The 20,395-nt window shown below is 41.7% G+C and overlaps 1 protein-coding gene across 1 annotated transcript in view; it reads left to right on the top strand.

The window, feature by feature from the left end:
* CFAP251 (cilia and flagella associated protein 251) overlaps window positions 1-20,395 on the top strand; it is a 108,336-nt gene that overhangs the window by 69,509 nt on the left and 18,432 nt on the right. Inside the window, 3 exon segments of the mRNA XM_007489874.3 lie at window positions 11,326-11,416; window positions 11,631-11,724; window positions 11,727-11,773. Coding sequence (XP_007489936.2) covers window positions 11,326-11,416; window positions 11,631-11,724; window positions 11,727-11,773 — 232 coding nt within the window.

Consider the following 20,395-nt stretch of genomic DNA (forward strand, 5'->3'; position numbering starts at 1 on the left):
GCAACCTTATGTATTTAATTTTATGAATTTAAAAATCTGATTCTAAAAAGGGGTCTGTGGGCTTCAGTAGACTGACTGCCAAAGGACTCCAGGAAGCAAAAAGAATGAAGAAATTCTGGTCTCTTTGATCCCTAAGGTCACTTCTGGCTGTAAATCCTGTGATTTCCCACTGTAGGGCACCCTCAGAAAAATCCTCAGAATAATCACTGTTTTCCTCTCCCTAGAAATGAAGCTTGTTTAAAGTTGCATCTCTGGAAGCCCTGGTGGGAGAGCACAATCACCCCCCTCTCCCCCAGCATTGGAGGGCCAGGGAGGCAAAGTCTGAAGGAATAAAACTATTTCTGTACATTTCTTCACAATGACTGGAGAAGCAAGCAGGAGAAAATTTCTGTTTAATTTGATTTGGGGGTCAAAGGTTCTTTATTAATTAGCACTTGGTCTCTTGATGCATTCAATATTTATGGCATAAAAAAGAAGGAAGGAACCCAAAACAAACAATCAAACCAACCCTTCCAGGCCAAAAATCAACCGGCCATGAACTGAAAAGAAAGGGAAAAGAAACAACAGCCTGCAGATCTCCAGACAGCAGAAGAATAGCAGAGGGACAACCAGAAACTTACGGGGGAGAAAACCCAAGAAAAGAATCAAAAATAAAACTCCCCTGACCTCAGGGGAGAGCTAATTTCAAATGTACATGAAGAGGACCCTAAAGTAGAGAGAAGAATCAGGCCTCGGACAGGCATCCTGGACACTCAGTGGAATGGGACCCATGGAAGGGTGAAGCATCTGAAAGAGACAGAATTAGTAAAATTAGGGCATGGAAGAGTGCTTTAATTCAGGGAAATCCAAGAATTCCGACCGGGAAAAGGAGATTGGGAGAAGCATAAACAGAAGTACCTTTGGCATCAGAGAGGATTACAGACCTTCAATAAAGTTGGTCAGTCAATCAGGCAATGACAGTTTGTTAAGAGCATATTATGGGGGGCAGCTAGGTGGCCCAAGTGGATAGAGAACCAGGCCTGGAGATGGGAGGTCGTGGGTTCAAATCTGGACTCAGACACTTTCTAGCTATTTGGCCTTAGACAAGTCACTTGATCCCCATTGCCTAGCCCTAACCACTCTTTTGCCTTGGAACCAATACTTAGTATTAATTCTAAGAGGATAAGTATTTTTCTAAAAAAGAGCACACTATGTGATGGCATTGTGGATATGAAGACAAACATATTCTCAAGAAACATATATTTGAAGAGGGGAGACAAGATGCGAATAGAAACATACTAGAGTATGTTTCTCCTGAAAAGGGGAGGCATTAACAGCTGGAGGGACAAGGAAAGGCCTGTGACAGAAGATAAGATTTGAGCTGAGCCAAGGAAACAGAGGCAGAGATGAGGAGAGAGGGAGGGCATTCCAGGCATAGGGGAAAGACAGTGCAAAGGTGTAGAAGTTACTATCCTGTCAGAAGAACTACAGGGAGGTCAGCTTAGCAAGATATAGAGTGCATGGGGAGGAATAAGATTTAAGAACACCAGAGAGCTAATAAGGAGCAAGTAAGGAGGAGTTTTAAATATCAAACAGAACATTCTCTTTGATCCCAGGAGTCATAGGGAGCCAGAGGTGAAGGATCGGGTCTGCACTTCTGAAAAATCATTTTGGCCACTAATTGGAGAATGGATTGGAACTGGGAGAGAAAGGAGGCTGAGAGAGCCATTGCACTAGTGGTGATGAGGACCTGAACCAGAGTGGTGGCTCTGTGGCTAGAGAGAAGGGGTTATATGGGAGAGACGTACATCATGAATGTAGAAACAAAATTTGGCAACAGATTGCACATGTGGAGTGAGTGAGAATGGAGAGTCAAGGATGACTCCAAGATGGTGGTAATCAGAAAGTTTGGAGAGGAGAGAGTTTGGGGAGAAAGATCATGAGCTCCGTTTTGGACATGTCGAATTTGAGTTAACTGTGAGGAATCAAAGTCAAGACAACAGTTAGTCAACAAAGCCTTTACCTACCTTGTGCTAGGGACTGTGCTAAGCACTGGAGATTCAGAAAAAAGTAACAGACACTCCTTGGTCTCAAGGAGCTCACAGTCTAGTGGGGGAGACAGTATGAAAAACAAGCATGTATAAACAAGATCTGTATAAGATAAATTAAAATTGTGATGGAACTCATATAGAGTGATGGACTTCTCTCGAAGGAGCAGAAATAAGCACAAACATTTCTGCTTTCCCAGGAAGCCTGAAGTCTCCCAAAGCCATCTCACCTTAAGGTAGCCTGAGTTTGTAAAATAGACCTCCCACCTGCCCTACAAGGAACCAAATGTATGAAGATGGTTGTGACAGGCTAGAACTTCGTGCCAAGACTGTGAGCCCACATGGTCACCAGACAATGGTGAACTGGGAGAGAGGTGGGGTAAGGGGCATTGCATCAGGGACCATATAAGCAACTGTGTACCTGATACCCAACAGTACTGGCCATATTTGGGCCTGTGCCCTTCCTCACGAAAAAGATTAAACTTGCCTCTGCTCACCTGGGTGGTCTCTGTTGTCTTCAAGCTGGACCATTTCATACAAGATCCAACTCCTAAAGAAACTACGGTCAGAGGAGAGAGTCAGTAAGTGAATGATAAAGAAATAAGGGGGAGGGAGGAGGAAAGACTACACACTTCAGGAAGAACATAAATATGTAAACCAACAAGAAAAGCAGTAACAACAGAAAGAAATATGGCCTCCAGCTCTAGTAAATTATTTTACGTATCTATGAATAAATGCTGCAAAATGAAGGGAAATGACCCCCAACACAATAAGACAGGATTGTGTGGAACCTAGAACTACAACATGCTATTTCTGAGTCCTGCACAGCAAAAATAATGAGCAGAATAGAAATACTTGAATCTGTAACGGCAAGCTTCACCAAAGAAACAAGAGAGAGAACACTAGATTGGGAATCATACAGACATGAGGGACTAGAAGAAGAGATACGCAAAATAAAATTATAAAAATATCCTTACTAAGTAAGCAAAACAATGATCTCAGACAGGATGCATAAAGACAACCAAAGGAACATGCCTCCCAAAAGAATAAGAGACAAACTAACCTTAACTCTATAAAGAAGAACATAATAGAAGAGAAAGGCCTAGAACTTCTGCACAAAGAAAATGAAATTCCAATTAAATCACAGATTGCCTCCAGAAAAAAAAAAATCCAAGGCTGTAAACTCCAAAATACATAGTGGTTAAATTAGCAAGCCATCAGAACAAAGACCTTCAAATACAAAGGCAAGGACATTCAAATACTGCAAGACTATTCTGTACCTACTAGAAAAAGGAGAAGGGAGTGGAATAATGTGTTCCCCAAAGCATTTTAGCTCAGGATGCAGCCCAGGGTGACCTAACCTACAAATCTGAGCTCAGTACAAAAGATTTGGCTAGTCAATAATAAAGAAAAGTTCCACACATTTTCAGAAAGAAAACCAGGTCTGAAGAGATTATTTGCTTCTCACAAACTCAAACAATAGAAATGCAGGAGGAGTGAATAAATACAGACAACAATGAGCAACAGAGTGACAACAGAAAGAACAGTAAAAGACATCTTTCTGAATGCACACCAGAACCAGGGGTGAAGGTAGAAATCTGGCAGAGGTAACAGTGAAGGGGCAGATGGGAGGCATCATGGAAAGAACTTGACAATACCCTGTCTATAGGTAAATGCTTCTTTGTGAGACTATAGTATAACATGAGAGAGTACATGAAAAGCAGGGGGATAGAGAGGAAGGAATGATGCACCAGGATCAGATCAAGGATTCACAGTGATGGGAAGGTGACCTCTATGGTCTCAGAAAGAGAAGAGCCTATAGGGGAGCAGGTAAGAAGAAGGGGTGGGGAAAAGATTGCAAAGGAATAGGGGAAAGGAAAGAGCCCTTACTTTGGAGAGGGTTCCACTGATGGATGCTCTTAGGTTAAAGGGAGATGCAGACCTTATATGAGGCCTGGGGGAGTCAGTGCCTGAAAAGTCTACTCAGAGAGGTAGAGTTGGAACTCCTAGAGACAATTCCCACATGGAAGAGAAGAGCAAGGACAGGAGATTTCCATGCAAATATAGAGGGCAGGGTGGAAATGGTCAAAAAGAGGATATAGATCAGTAGCAGGTAGGTGCCCTACCATGGGATAGTGTGCTCTCAGACATCTGCAATGATTGACATTGTTCTGAGAGTAATGCACAGTAGAAAAAGGGAATGAATCCATGAACTAAGCCCTATAAAACATGTAGGCAGAAAGCATGTAGGCAGAGCTAGAATGAATACCTTGAAAGCTTTGGTTCCGTGAAGGATATAGAGAAAAGAGAGACTAGATGATAACAAGGGTCATGAATCAGAGAATGAAGGTCTAGAGTAAATGGAAAAAAATGGACAATGAAAGTGAGAATGAGAGAAATCCTTTTCTGGAAGGGAAGGAGGAGTAGGGAATCTATTTGAGAGAAAAAAGGGGGTGAATAAACAATCAGATAAAATGAGATAACTAATTAAAATTCTAAAGAAAAGGGGTAACAAATGAGAAGAGGGGATCAGAGGGTCACCTTTTAAGAAAATTGAAATAACTAAAGAAACAGAATATTGTATTTACAGCAGAAAAGGAGGGAAAATCATGGCTTTGAAAAAATGATTTTAGAGACTGATGGAGAAAAGTATAAAACTAATTTTTATAACTTTAGATGTGAATGGATTAAACAGTCCAATAAAATAAAAAAGAGTAACAGATTGGGTAAGAAAACAAAGCCCTGGGAGGCAGCTGGGTAGCACAGTGGATTGAGAGTCAGGCCTAGAGATGAGAGGTCCTGGGTTCAAATTTGGCCTCAGACACTTCCCAGCTGTGTGACCCTGGGCAAGTCACTTGGCCTCCATTGCCCAGCCCTTACCACTCTTCTGCCTTGGAGCCAATACACAGTATTGACTCCAAGACGGAAGGTAAGGGTTTAAAAAAAAAAAAGAAAAGAAAACCCTGCAATCTGTTGCTTATAAGAAACATTTGAAAAAAACATAAAACTGAATGGATGGAAAAAATTATTATGCATGAAGTGAATTCAAAAAAGCAGGAGTTGCTGTTATGCTATCATACAAAGAAAAAATAATTATTCAAAAAATAAAAAAGAATAAACAAGGAAACTATATTATGGTGAAAAGAACCATAAACAACAAACCAACATCAGTAATAAACTTATATGTTTTGAATGCCTTATCAACTAAATTCATAAAGGAAACACCTAAGCTTCAATAACACAATAATGACATGAGTTTTCTGTTTCCCTGTCAGTTTTGGACAAATCTAACAGAAAGATAAAAGGAAAAATAAAGGACTAAAGAAAATAGAGGGGAAAAAACCTGGAAAAAATAGAATTAAAAGATTTTAGGCATGCCCTAACTGGGATGGAAAAATAATAAATATATTTTAGAACATGCCATAAATCTTTTATGGAACTTTAACAAAAAATTGCTCATGTACTTAGGATCAGAGATAATTGCAAACAAATGTAAAAGAACACAGAGTCAATGCATGTTTTAAAGACCATCATGCAATAAGAAAATAAATTGGTTTGAGGTTCACAAACAAAATATACAGGCCTAAATGGAGACTTTACAATTAAATCTTAATGACAGCAAATCATGGAAACAATGATGGTGATGAAATGATATATCCGAATTTCTGACATACAGATAAAGCAGTTCTCAGGGAAATCATATCCCAACAATCATTCATTAACAAAAGAGAAAAGGATGTGCTTTTAAATTGTTTTGAGTTCCAAATTCTCGCACTCCATCTACTCCCCCACCCTTGAAAAGGCAGTCAATGTGATGTCAATTATACATAGGAAGTCATGCAAAATACGTCTCCATATTAGTCATGTTGCAAAAGAAAACACACACAAGAAAGTTACAAAATTGTGCTTCAATCTGCTCTCAGTTCATCCCTGTGCACATCAGTTGTTTCTCTGGAAGTGGATAGCATTTTTCATCATGAATTGTTTGGAATTGTCTTGATCAGAGTAGCTAAATTATTCAGTCATTTATCATATAATATTGCTGTTACTATGTACAATATTCTCCTGGTTCTGCTCACTTCACTTTGCATCAATTCCTGTCTTTCCAGGTTTTCCTGAAAACATCCGCTTATCATTTCTTAAGCACAATAGATTCTTTCACATAGACCATCTGTTGTTCAGTCATTTCCTAATTGACGGATACCCCCTCAGTTTCCTTCGCCATCACAAAAAGAACTACTATAAATATTTTTATACATATTTTCTTTATTCTCAAGAATGATTGGTCTAGTTCACAATTCTACCAATAGTGGAATAGAGTGCCCATTCCCCTATACCCCCTCCAGCATTTATCAGTTAATTTTTTTTGTCATGTTAGCCTCTTTGATGGGTAGGCACCTCAGAATTGTTTTAGTATGCATTTCTCCAATTATTGATAATTTAGAGTATTTTTCATATGACTATTGATAGCCAACTTCTGAAAATCATTCATATCTTTTAATCATTTATTAATTGGAAATGACTTATTTTTTTTATAAATTTGCCTCAGTTTCCTATATATTTGAGAAATGAGACCTTTATCAGAGAAACTTAACTTAAAAAATGTGCCCCCTGCCTCCAGTTTCCTGATTTCCTTCTGTTTTTGGCTGCATTAGTTTTGTTTGTGCAAATTTAAAAAAATTTTTAATATAATTAAAATGATCCATTTAAAATTCCACGATCCCTTCTTATCTCCTGTTTGGTTGTTAACCTTTTTCTTATAAGTAGTTTTGACAGATAATTTTTTTCTAGGTTCCCCTAAATGGCTTATGATATCCTCCTTTATGTCTAAACCATATACCTATTTTGTGCTTATCTTGAAATAAAGTATGAGATGCTAATTTATACCTAATTTCAGCCAGGCTGCTTTTCAGTTTTCCTAACAGTTTTTGTTAAAAAGTAAATTCTTGCCCCAAAGCTAGAATCTTTGGATTTATCAAACACTAGGTTACTGTGATCATTTACTCCAATAGATTGTATTACTAACCAGTTCCATTCATTTACTACTCTTATTTCTTATCCAGCACCATCCAGGTAGTCTTGATGAAACTGCTAGGTTAGCTTCACCTTTTTTCCCACTGATGTCCTTGCTATTCTTTTTTTTTTTAAACCCTTACCTTCTATCTTGGAGTCAATACTGTGTATTTGGCTCCAAGGCAGAAGAGCGGTAAGGGCTAGGCAATGGGGGTCAAGTGACTTGCCCAGGGTCACACAGCTGGGAAGTGCCTGAGGCCAGACTTGAACCTAGGACCTCTATCCTTGCTATTCTTGATCTTTCATACCTCTAGATAAATGTGGTTGTTATTTTTTTTTCTAGCTTGATAAAAACAATTCTTTGGTAATTTGATTGGTGCTGAATAAATTAATTTAGGCTGATTGATCATTTTTATTATATTGGCCTACCCCATGAGCAATTTATGTTTCTCCATCCGTTTAGATCTGTATTTATTTAATACAATTGTGCTCCTGTAGTCTCTGTGTGTATCTTGGCAGATAGATTTCTGTCCTACACCTTTGCTGAAATTGTTCCTTGCCTCTTTTGGTTGACTCTTGAGGATCTCTAAGTAAACCATCACGTCATCTGCAAAAACGATAGTTTTGCATTTTCATTACCTGTGCTTGTTCCTTCATTTTCTTGTTCTTGCCTTATTGCTCTAGCTAGCATTTCTAGTATGATATTGAGCAATAACTATGGTAATGGACAGCGCGCTTCATCTCTGATCTTAAAGGTTTCTAGATAACCATATTTCAGTATAACTGGTTTCCTTTGTAATCCTGTATATTTTATTTTATGCACTTAAAAACATAATTCAGAGAAAGAATCCACAGACTTTATCAGACAGCTAAAAGGACCCAGAAAAGATGAAGAAACCTTGATTTCCACTTTAACTTGGGCTTTAATAGAGCTTCATGACAGTGACAAACAGCTTTGGCAAGCAGCTATCTCCCTTTTTTATCCCTCACTGGATGTTAATGATCGGAAGATTGCTGAGCAAGGTTCTCTCAGTTGTTATTCCTTTCAGTAATCTTGTATAATTTTGACATATGCTTGGCAAAGCCTGGTTGGAGGTGAGCCTTTAAAGCATCATTTTCTCCTACTGAATCTAGTGCCTTTTCTTAGTCAACAAACAAGGAGCCCAGAGGGAGCTTGTATTTTCTACATCATTCAGCTAGTAAAAGGAAAAAATAAAGATGGGATATGATCAATAGCATTTTGCTGTGAAGTATTATTTGCCAAAGCCAACCTGTTTCCTGCAAATGCTCTTATCAAAGATGTCTTCAATCCGCATGTATAGATTGTCTTTATGTTTCCTATAAACAAGGCAGCAGGCGGCACAGCGAATAGAGAATGGGCCTGGAGTCAGGAAGACTGGTCTTCCCGAGTTCAAATCTGGACTCCGACATTTTACCCCAAGCAGATTACTTCACCCTGTTTGCCTCAGTTTCCTCATCTACCAAATGAGCTGGAGAAGGAAATGGCAGATCATTCCACTATCTTTGCCAGGAAGATCCCAGTTGGGATCAGGAAGAATTGGATATGACTGAAACAACTGAAAAACACCATTTCCTATAAATGGGAAAATCAGCATATGGGCTGGTGGTAGCTACTGATATTTTCTAGATCCCCGAATCTTCATTACCTGTGCTTAGACCTTCATTTTCTTGTTCTTGCCTTATTGCTATATTTCTAGTATAATATTGAGTAATCATTGTGACCCAAGATTTCCCCATACCTTTGGTAGCTCCTCTTCCTTCGCTACCCTTGAGATCCGTCACTCGGCACCCAAAAAGGCACCGCCTTTGGCACAGTTTCCTCTGCAAATACTCAGGAAGGTCTATTGCTTTGTTGTTGTTCTCTTTTGTGCCATTTCCATTTCCTCTATAAATACGTCTGTGGCCGTGATGTTAGTGTCTAAATGTGGGGAGCCCATCTACTGGGGCCTTCCATGAGTACAGCTCATTTGGCCCACAGTTGAGGAGACTAGATTCGATCGCCTTTGGGAAATGCAAAGGTCTTTGAACAACCCCAAGTTCCCCCAAAAAAGGTCCGTCTTTGAACATCGCCATTCATCCAGTGTGGATGTATTGCTGTTAAGTCATGGAATTCTACAGACATCAAGGAACTGAACTGAGGATCACCCAAAGGGCAATGAAGACTGACAAGAAGATGGTGGATGTGAGTGGTCTGTGACATTATAAATAAGGGATTAGGAAGAAGTGGTAGAAATTACATCATCAAACTGCTGGGTGGCTCAATGGATTGAGAGCCAAGCCCAGAGATGGGAGGTTCTGGGTTCAAATCTGGCCTCAGATACTTCCTAGCTATGTGACCCTGGACAAGTCACTTAACCCACATTACCTAGGCTTCACCACTCTTTTGCCTAAGAACTAATATATAGTTTGATTCTGAGATGGAAGGTGAGGGTTTATAAAAAAATAAAAATTAAGCCATATGATGGGGGGGAAAAATAAGGATGAACTGGCCAGATGGCAAGAGGGAAAGATAATTAAAAGCCTCCAGACTCCATTGGTATCCTTGTAATATCAAGGGAATTAAAAAATAGCCACTAGCACATTGACCATTTGTGAGTGTGCAATGGCCTGTGGGAAAATAGGACTCAGACCATTTCAATGGCCCAGAAACTCTGGCCTCATGTTCTAAAGCTGAAGGAAATTCTTTTTTGAATAGGATTGTCATCTGATGGTGGCCTCAAGGTTTTATGGGAGATTTGACTGTGTTGGAGGAAACCTGGACAATTTCTACTCAGATTTTTTTTTTAAACCCTTACCTTCCGTCTTGGAGTCAATACACTGTATTGGCTCCAAGGCAGAAGAGTGGTAAGGGCTAGGCAATGGGGGTCAAGTGACTTGCCCAGGGTCACATGGCTGGGAAGTGTCTGAGGCCAGATTTGAACCTAGGACCTCCCATCTCTGGACCTGGCTCTCAATCCACTGAGCTACCCAACTGCCCCGCTCTACTCAGTTTTTGACAATCTCCAAACTCAGATTTTAGATATAGTGGAGAGTTCTAATGGCCTTCTGAAGTGACTGAGAGCCCTGGATTTTCAGCCAAAGGACCTGGGGCTCTCGTCCCTGGCTCTACCGGTTACCATTGGTGTGACCTTAGGCACGCTGCTTCTCTCTGGGCCTCCATTTCCACCCCTGTAAAAATGAGCAGATTGGATCCTTCTGGATTTAGTTTCAGAACATAGAATTTTATTCAGAGTCAACTGCAGTGTTGGCCTCATTGTTAGGGTCAAAACATCACAGGGATTAAATTTACATTCAACATTTTTTAAAAATCAATTAATTTTTGTTGGTTATATTAAAATTCTCAGATATCTCCTTCCCATCCCTGACAAACAACATATGTACGTATAGACTATTTCTGGCATATCTCTATTTATCAGTTCTTTCTCTGCAGGCGGGCATTCAAAGTAATTCTTCAAACATTATTTCTGTTGCCTGTGTATATAATGTTTTCTTGGTTCTGCTTGTTTAGCTTTTCATAATTTCATGGAGCTCTTTCCCTTTTTTTTTTTTAATTAATCTGCTCAGGGCAGCTAGGTGGCACAGTGGACAGACAATCAGGCCTAGGCAGGAGGTCCTGGGTTCAAATTTGACCTCAGTTACTTCGTAGCTGTGTGATACTGGGCAAGTCACTTAACTCCAATTGCTTAGGCCTTGCCTCTCTTCTGTCTTAGAACCAATGGATTCTAAGACAAGATAATAGATTTAAAAAATAAAATAAAATTAACTTTCTCATCATTTTCTTCAAACAACGTTTTTATTAAGTGCCTCCCTCCTCTGAGCCAAGCCCAGTGGTAGGCTTATGCCTTAACAAGAGACACCCATACATTTCTCTGTGGTTCACCAAACCCTTGACAATCATGGTCTCATTTGAACCCCCAACAAGCCTGTGGGTTAGGAAGCCCAGGTCTTATTCTCCACATCTGACAAAGAAAGTGGGGCTTGTCCAAGACCACTTAACTAGGACGTAACAAAACTGGGGTTTGATCCTCGGTTTTCTGCCTCCAAATTCAGTGCTCTTGGACTGCTGGCCTCTCTGCCCTGGAATCTGGATCTCCAGTTTTCGTGTTTATCTCCCAAGTACTTTTCTGAACAAGCCAACTAAGACTTTAATGGCGCCTCATTCTCTAGTATCACTCAGCAGCTGCCAGCTCTGGGGCAGGCTACCCTCTGAAGCCCGTTCTCGCCTGAGTGCTTTCTAATAGGGATGTTTTTGTTATTATTCCAGGGCTCTGGAGGCAGCTGTTTACCTGGGGGGTGAAGATTTGACCCCATTCTATGGTCTGCTGGATGGGGGCAGAGAGGGAGAGTTCTACAAGGTAATTGTATCCACAGTAAATGCTTCCTGGCAACCTCACTTGGTTTGTTAAAAATGAATGTCCCCGGAACTGGCCGAGGAGCCTTTTTGAAAACGGTTCATCCCAAGACCTACAAGACAGACTTCCTAGAAAATACTGGAGAGGTGTTTGTTGCCTCGAGGATTTCACATCCTGGAACCTAAATTTGTCATGCTTCTGTTGTGTTTCCTCTTAGGAACTGGAAGACTATTTTTATTATTCTCAGCTCCGTAGTCAGGGCATCGATACGATGGAGACCAGAAAGGTGTCAACACATATTCCCCTGAGTGAGCTCCTTTTGTAATGAGAGCAATTGGCTTCTATCCATCCGAGGAGGAGGTAGGTAGAAAGGAAAACAGGCGCTGGGCATATTTTATTTACACCAGAAAAGTCAAAGCAATCCAGTGTTCTAGAAATAATAGTGGTAGGTCAATAGCTGAGATCCTGTGTTTATTCTTGTCAAAAGAGATTTGGAAATTCAGTCATGGATACTTCAGAAGCATTCCTAGAAAAGGGCTGAACGGGATAAAGAACATGATCTTATGGGGGAAAGGACAGACAGGGAGAGGAAGAGAGACAGAGGAGAGAGAGAGCCAGGCAGACTTGCCTTTACGAGTCCGTGTAGTTAATTGAAAACAATGCTGATTTTTCTTAGAAAGTGTGTTCCTGGCTAGGTTTATAAGATGCATTCCGCCTCATTTTAGTCTCCCAGAAGCATACTTTATAGCTGGGCTGTTGTCTTGTTTAATAATAATAATAGCTATCATATATTGTGCTTGAAAGTTTGCAAAGTTCTTCACTTTTTTTTTTTTTGAAACCCTTACCTTTGGTTTTAGAATCAATATTGTGTATTGGTTCCAAGGCAGAAGAGTAAGGGCTAGGCATGGGGGTTAAGTGACTTGCCCAGGGTCACACAGCTAGGAAGTGTCTGAGGCCAGATTTGAACTCAGGCTTCCCATCTCTAGGACTGACTCTCCATGAACTGAGCCACCCAGCTACCCCCTACATATGTTATTTCATTTGGTCTCCATGGATCTCTGGGAGGGAAGTGCTAATATTCTTACTGATAAGGAAAAGGAAGTTATAAGAGATCCAGTGATTTGCCCACTGTCACCCAGCTAGGAAGTGACTGAGATGGCATTTCGATTTCAAGTCCAGGACTCTCTCTAGCGTGCTATTAGAGATTTTCCTTGATGCCTTTCCAGGTATACTGCACTGTCCTTTGAAACAAAGAAAGCCAGCTGCTAGTCAAGTCAACAATATTAAGTGCCTAATGTGCCCATGACTGGCTGACTAAACTCTGGGGATACAGAAGAAGGTAAAAACCCAGCCTCGTCTTTGTTCTCACGGGGCTGGCGGTCTAATGGGGAGACAGCATAGGGATGACTTTGTACAGATAAGATTAGACACAGGACAAACTAGAAGTAATCTACACAGGACAAACTAGAAGTAATCTCTGAGGGGAAGCCCTAAGATTAAGCAGGACCAAAACAGTCTCTCCTAACATGGGACTTTTGCTGAAATCAGAAAGAAACTGAGATGAGGCAGGAGAATATTCCAAGCCAGAAAGAAAGCTCAGAGGCAACAAATGTGGTATCTTGTGCCTGCTCCCAGGCTTGGGCCAAGTTCCTGGATGGGGAAGCAAGCAAGCCACGAGAGAGAGACAGAGAGAGAGAGAGAGAGAGAGAGAGAGAGAGAGAGAGAGAGAGAGAGAGAGAGAGAGAGAGAGGGAGAGAGAGAGACAGAGACAGAGAGAGACAGAGACAGAGAGAGAGGGAGAGAGAGAGAGGAGAGAGAGACAGAGAGAGAGGGGGAGAGGGAGAGAGAGAGAGAGAGAGAGAGAGAGAGAGAGAGAGAGAGAGAGAGAGAGGGAGGAGAGGGAGAGAGAGAGACAGAGAGACAGAGAGAGGGGGGAGGGAGGGAGGGAGAGAGACAGAGACAGAGAGAGGGAGAGACAGAGAGACAGAGACAGAGAGAGAGACACACGCAGAGAGAGGGAGAGAGAGATTGGGAGAGAGGGAGGGAGAGAGACAGAGACAGAGAGAGGAAGAGGGTTTGTGAAGGATTTGAAAATGGAAAATGGTATATTTGCTCCTGGAAATGAGAGAGAACCCCTGGAGGTCACTGAGGAGCTGGGGGTGACACGACCAGACCTGTGATTCAGGAAGATCAGTTTGACAGCTGATTAGAAGGAAGATGGTCTAGAGTGGGATCAGACTTGACATGGGGAGACCAACCAGAATCCTATAGCTCTGCACTAGAGCAGAGGGGCAGGGAGGGTGGTGAGGAGAGAAGGAGCCAGGCACAAGCCAAGTCACAAAGGTAGAATGAGCAGGACAACAGATTGGATGCAGGGAGATGAGAGAGTGAGGAACTGAGAATGACACCCAGAGAGAATGGAGGTGCCCTTGACAAGCCTAGGAAATTTAGGAAGAAGGGAGCTAAAAGGAAAAGGTCCCAGGAGGTCCCAGGTTCAAATCTAGCCTTAGACACTTCCTGGCTGGGTGACCCTGGGCAAGTCACTTAGTCCCCATAGTCCCCATTACCCAGCCCTTACCATTCTTCTGCCTTAGAACCAATACACAGCATTGATTCTAAGAAGGGAAGGTTTTAAAATTTTTTTATTTAATTAGATGATTTATAATATTTTTCCATGGTTACAAGATTCCTGTTTTTTCCCTCCCTTCCCTCCACCCCCTCCTGTATCTGATGTGCAATTCCACTGGGTTTTACCTGTGTCATTGGTCAAGACCTATTTCCGTATTATTAATATTTGCACTAGGGTGAAAGGAAAGGGTTTTAAACACACGCACACACATGCACACATACATGGCAGCTCTTAGGAAGGTGCCTCCTGGTTTGTGGGGGTTTTTTGTTAGCCCATGTGATTAGAAGGTGGCATCTGGGGCATGAACCAACTAACAGAGCCTCCCAGTGGAGAGAGGCTCCTGGATGAAAGCATGGAAGAGTTCCAAGTGTCTTTTATGTTCCTGCCCCAAACACTCATCTCAGAGGGGCGCGTGTTTGTGTTCAGATTCACATATCTTGTACACACAGCCTATCTCTGCTTATTGGTGAATACACTGCATCCCCAGGTAGAATGGAGGCTCCTGGAGAGCAGGAACAGTCTCCTTTTTGGCTTTGGGTCCCCAGCACCAAGCTGGTACCTCATACTCAGCACCAGCATGTTGATTGGCAACTTCATTTCCAGGGTCATGCTCTTGAACAATGTTCTCTCCAAGATTCCCAAAGGTTAAAGAACTTTGGAGGTGCCATCGTTATTTATTGACTCAGCCAACATTTACTAGACCCCAACATATGCAGAACATAGCATTAAACTCAAGAAAAGATACAAATCGAAAGAGGATCCAGTCCCTTTCTTCAGAGAGCCAGCCGTCTAGCGGAAGTGATAAAACAAGCATGTTCAGAGATCAAGAAATAATCCATATTGTAATATGGGAAGTGCACAAGAGGATTTCAGAGTAACTTGGTATCCAGTAGAGGAGACTGTTTCTGGCCAGAGCGGGGCTTCATAACCGGGCCGGGTCACAGACCCCTGGATCTGTGGATAGAATTCAGAAAGTCTGTGGACTTGGATGGCTATTAAACTCTAATTAAAATTGAACATTTCCTTCAGTTATGATTTTTTAAAAATATATTATTCCGTGAAGGGTTCCAGAGTCTTTCCCAGACTGCCAAAGAGGTCCACAACACAAAAAAAAAAAACAAAACTTAAGAACTCCTGAGCAAGAGAGATCAGGGAAGACATATTGGAGGTGAGGTGGTAGCATTTCTGTTGGACCCTGAAGGGTGGGTTGCCAATGGGCAATCATCATCCAGCAGTTAACAAAAGAAAAGAAGAAGAGAAAAGAAGAAAAGGAAAGAAAGAATTAAAATATAGTGAGTTGGAACCCTAACAACCCATTTTTACCATCAGGTCAGGTAAGGAGTGATCCAGGTAAGCAACCACAAGATGAAGAAAAGTGGTCGCCCAATAAGGAATGGGTCATCTGCCATGATTGTAATCTGGCCCAGGTGATGGTTATTTACAAGTTGAGCCTGGCAGGTAGCATAGAGCAAGTGAAGGGCACGCCAGCTAACTCGGATCTATGCAGGAACAGGCACCTTTGTGCTTCTGGGCCTCTTATCAGTATTATTACCAAGCTGTTGGACTTCTTCGTCGTTAGTCATTTTTAAAGGACACATTTATTCCTTTTGAGAAATTGGGAGCTTTTGTTGCCCTGTTTCTGCAGGCCCTTTCACCCAGATGGATCTCATGTCTTTCCACAAACTTCGCTGACTGCTGAGAGACATTTCATCTTAAGCTCTTGGGGAAAGCTTTTGGCCCTTTTGTTTTCCTGTCAGATTTATTGAGACTTTAATAGAAATTTTCTCAGGGTTTTTTTTGGCTTGAAAGCAGTCCTTTGCTATGGTTAATGGTACATTTCCTATTGAGACATTGCGATCCTTTTCCACATTGTTTTAGACTCAGCGCTGCCACATAGAGGGCTCAGACCCTGAAATCACAGCCAGGACTCAGACGCAGCAGTCGAAAGCCTCTCACTATAACAATATTGGTGCATCGTTGCATATTTCCCCCTACTCGATATAGCTTTCCTCGGGACTTTAAACTGGTTAATGGGATAAGTGGAAGTCCAGCTCTCCAGTTCACCCAGAAAGCTGCTACTTAGCAGAGTGTGCCAAGTTTTCAGCCGCTTGGAGAGCATTGGAGGGAATCTGGCCCTCTTTGGAGATGCCTTAATTTACCATTATGGCAACAGTCTGGTCCTTTGTATGCTCAGAAGGTGCTAGTTCCACACTGTAGGAAGGTGGGGTAATGAAAGCATACCCCTGATGTGGTCTTTAGTTGCTGTTGAGATGCACATCAATTGAAAGTGATCAGAACATTCAGGAACATGGCTTTGGAACATGGCTGTTTCATTGGAGTTCTTCTCAAACTTGGTACACTAATCTTTGTGCCTGACTCACTTCCAATGGGGATGGAAGGATCGCAGCCAATTGGCACAGTCCCACGCATAGCAAGGAAGGGGAATCTTAGCCAAGGGCCAATAGGCAACATTTCTGCTCTTCTAAGAACCCCATGGGAATCTGGAGGGCTCTACCCCAAAGAGAGGGCTTCAGTATCATAGACCTCATCCATAAAAAACAACAACAAAAAAAAACCACACAAGTTAAGTTTCGATCCAAAAGAGAAAAGAGCTGGCTGATCTCTTCTGAGTGGCATCTCTGGAAAGAGTAAGCTCTTCATTTCTGAATTGATGCATACAGCCCACTGCGCTGTCCCCTCAGGCCAAGCCATTTATGCCAACAAGCAGTGGGTGGCTCAATGATGAAATGAAGGATACAGCTTTTGTTTTCAATGCTTTAAAGAACAATGTAGAAAAGAAGGATGGAAGGAAGGAAAGGAAGAAAGAAAAAGAAAGAAGGAAGGAAGAAGAAAGAAAAAGAAAGAGAGAGGAAGGAAGGAAGGAAGGAAGGAAGGAAGGAAGGAAGGAAGGAAGGAAGGAAGGAAGGAAGGAAGGAAGGAAGGAAGGAAGGAAGGAAGGAAGAAAGGAAGGAAGGAAGGAAGGAAGGAACAAAGAAAAAAGAAAGGAAGAAAGAGAGAGAGAAATTCCATATTCTTAGATCTGAAACTGGATTTGGTTGTTTACCATTCTCCTATCCTCAGCTAAAGACTCTTTCCTGACTTTAACCATGGACCACCCAGTTCAACAGTAAATAGAACCACTAAGCCAGGATTAAGATTTTGGTAGAGAAATAAGCAGTGGAGAGATTTATTCAACAAATGTTTATTGAGTTCCTGCTGAGATCATGGTTCTAAAGCCAGAAGGGACCTTAGGGTCCACCTTTCCCTCATTTTATTGAGGAAGATGTTAGGTGACTGGCTTCAGGTAATAAATGGCAAAACTAGGATTCAAACCACGTTCTCCAACTCCAAATCTGGCATTCTTTCATCTGTCCTATATTGCTGTGAACCCTTCCTTGGGGGAGTAAGAAGGAATCACAAATGATCCCTGCCCTTACTGAGCTTATGGCATTGTAAAAGAGATAAGACAAGAGCATAGATATCTGTAAAAGTGTAAAAGTACAAGAGAGACACAAAGTTCTGGGCTAGATGAGAGGAAAAGGAAATTGTTTTTAGCCAGCGAGATCGGGGAAGGCTTCATGGAGGAGGTGAAATTTGAGCTGGGCTTTGAAATGTGTAGGGTTTGAGTAGATAGAGATAGTATGTACATGATGTTCAGTTCTGGGGGAAGGGCATTGTGAGGCTGGAGGACATCTAGAGAAGGCCAATGGGGATGGTGAAAGATCTTGAGACCATACTATATAAGGATGAGTTGAAGGAATTAGGGATATTTAGATTGAAGAAGAGGATAGATAGTATATTCAAATATCTTTTTTTTTTTACCCCATACCTTCCATCTTAGAATGCATACTAAGTATTGGTTCCAAGGCAGAAGAGCAGTAAGGGCTAGGCAATGGGGGTGAAGTGACTTGCCCAGGGTCACCCAGCTAGGAAGTGTCTAGTTGAACCTGGAACCCAGAACCTCCAGGTCTCTAAGCCTAGCTCTCAATCCACTGAGCCACCCAGCCTTAAGGGTCATCACAAGGAAGTGATGAGGCTTGCCCTCGGCCCCAGCTAGCAGGATTAATTAATTAATGGGCGGCGGTGTGGTGAGGCTTGTTAATGGTAGACTTCCCAAGAGTCATCCCAGGTTGACTTGGCTCATCAGCTAGGCAGTGGAGACTCTCAGGCAGAGGCTAAATGACTCCTGGTGAATAGATTGCAGAGTATTGTTGCTTAGGTACGGGTTGGACCAGAAGCTTCTGCAGACCCTTGCAATGCAGCAACTGTGTGGTGTAAGAGCAACCCAGATGTGATCAGGGCATCCAGGAACTTGAACATGATCATTTCCTCAGTTCTTTCCAAGCTTTGTACACTAACCTTGGTGCCTGATGGGAGCTTCCAGCTGGGGTGGAACAGAGGTTCTGTTATAAGAAAGCAGGGAAGAGGAAACAGAGATCTTTTTTCTTTTTTTAGAATGAATAAATATTTATTGAACTGAATCATATTAGTCAGTTTGGAATTGCACACTCCTATTCCTGTCTTATGATTCTAGCTCAGAGATCAATGAAAAAGAGTCAAGGGGCAGTCAGGTGGCTTAGTGGATGGAGAGCCAGGCTTGGTGATGGGAGGACATGGGTTCTAATGTGGCCTCAGATACTTCCTAACTTGGTGACCCTGGGCAAGTCATTTAACCTCCATTGCCTCACCCTTGCTTCTCTTCTGCCTTAAAATTGATTACTTAGTTTCTATTTTAAGACAGAAGATAAGGGGAAAGAAAGAAGGAGGGGAAGGAAATAAAGAGGAAGAGAAGAAAAGTGATATAGAGTAATAGGAAGCAGTTGGATTTATAGTCAGAGGACCTGAGGTCAATCTGGGATCTTCTGCCCACACTATGTGACCTGGAGTGAGTCATTCCTTAAAAAAATTTTCCTTCCACTATATTCTCCCCTGGGGGGCAGCTGGGTAGCTCAATGGATTGAGAGCCAGGCCCAGAGACAGGAGGTCCTGGGTTCAAACCTTGCCTCAGACACTTCCTAGCCTTGTGACCCTGGGCAAGTCACTTGACCTCCATTGCCTAGCCCTTACCACTCTTCTGCCTTGTTTCTATATTCTCCCCTAACTTAGCAAATAAAGAGAAAGATCTGCCCCCCTCCCCAATAAAGCCCTCAGTATGTAACTGCTTAGTTTACAGGCAAAACAAATTCCTACTTTGGTTCTATCTGAAAATGTGTGTCCCTGCTCTTTAGTTTATTTACTTCTCTGTCAAGAGAGGAATAATATGTTTCATATTCATTCTTTTGGACACATGGTTGGTAGTTGCAATCATCAGAGTTCTCAAATTTTTCAGTTATTACAGTGTTCTTACCATTCTCCTGGTTCTGCTCACTTTGGTCTGCATCATTTCAGAGAGCTCTTTCCAGTTTCCTACAAAACTGAGCATTTCATCATTGCTCATGGCCTAACAAATTTCCATTACATCCATACACACACTCTGTTTAGCTATTCCTCAATAGGAATTCTAGTTTCTTAGTTTCTAAATACTAGTTGCTAAGTTTTGGTTGCCATGAAAAGAGCTTCTGCAAATATTTTTGTACATTTAGGTCTTTTTCCTTTTTCTTTTCTTTTCTTTTCTTTTTTTTTAAGGGGTTTGGGACAGTAGTGGCATAACTGGGTTAAAGAGTGTGTGCAGTTTGGTAATTTTTGAGGCATTGTTCCAAATTTCTTTCCAGATTGATTGGATCAATTGACAGCTCTAGGTAAGTCACTTTTAATAGGATATTTTTTTAAACCTTTATCTTCTGGCCTAGTATCAATTCTAAGACAGAAGAACAGCAAGGGTTAGACAACTGGAGTTAAGTGACTTGCCCAGGGATACACAGCTAGGAAGGGTCTGAAGTCAAATTTGAACCCAAGTCCTCCCAACTCCAGGCCTGGCATTCTATCCACTGTGCTACTTAGCTGCCCCTTAAATGGACATTTTTAAGAACTACATCTTTTTTCCTTATTATGAACTTGACAAAAGTCAACAAACATGTCTATTTTTTAAAAAAGAACAGAAAAAGAGGTGTGAAGAGTGAATCAAACTCCCTTTGTCTATCAATCAGCACTTTTAAGTTAATCAATCAAAAACTTAAGTACCCCTACTTAGTACCTTACCAGTCACTAAGTATGAGAGTTCGAAAGTCACTTGCTAGAGTGGGTGACAACTCTAGAGGCCACTGCTCCCCTTCCCTGGGAAGTGCTAGGCAAATTGAAAGACTTCAATTGGTTCCCATAAAGTGGGGAAGAAATAGGAAGTAATATGGAAAAAGGACTATAAAAAGTCCTGAACTTCCTGTCCAAGGGACTTCTTGAAACTTCTCTTTTGGAGT

The sequence above is a fragment of the Monodelphis domestica genome, chromosome 3, assembly GCF_027887165.1.
Source record: "Monodelphis domestica isolate mMonDom1 chromosome 3, mMonDom1.pri, whole genome shotgun sequence".
NCBI lineage: Eukaryota > Metazoa > Chordata > Mammalia > Didelphimorphia > Didelphidae > Monodelphis > Monodelphis domestica.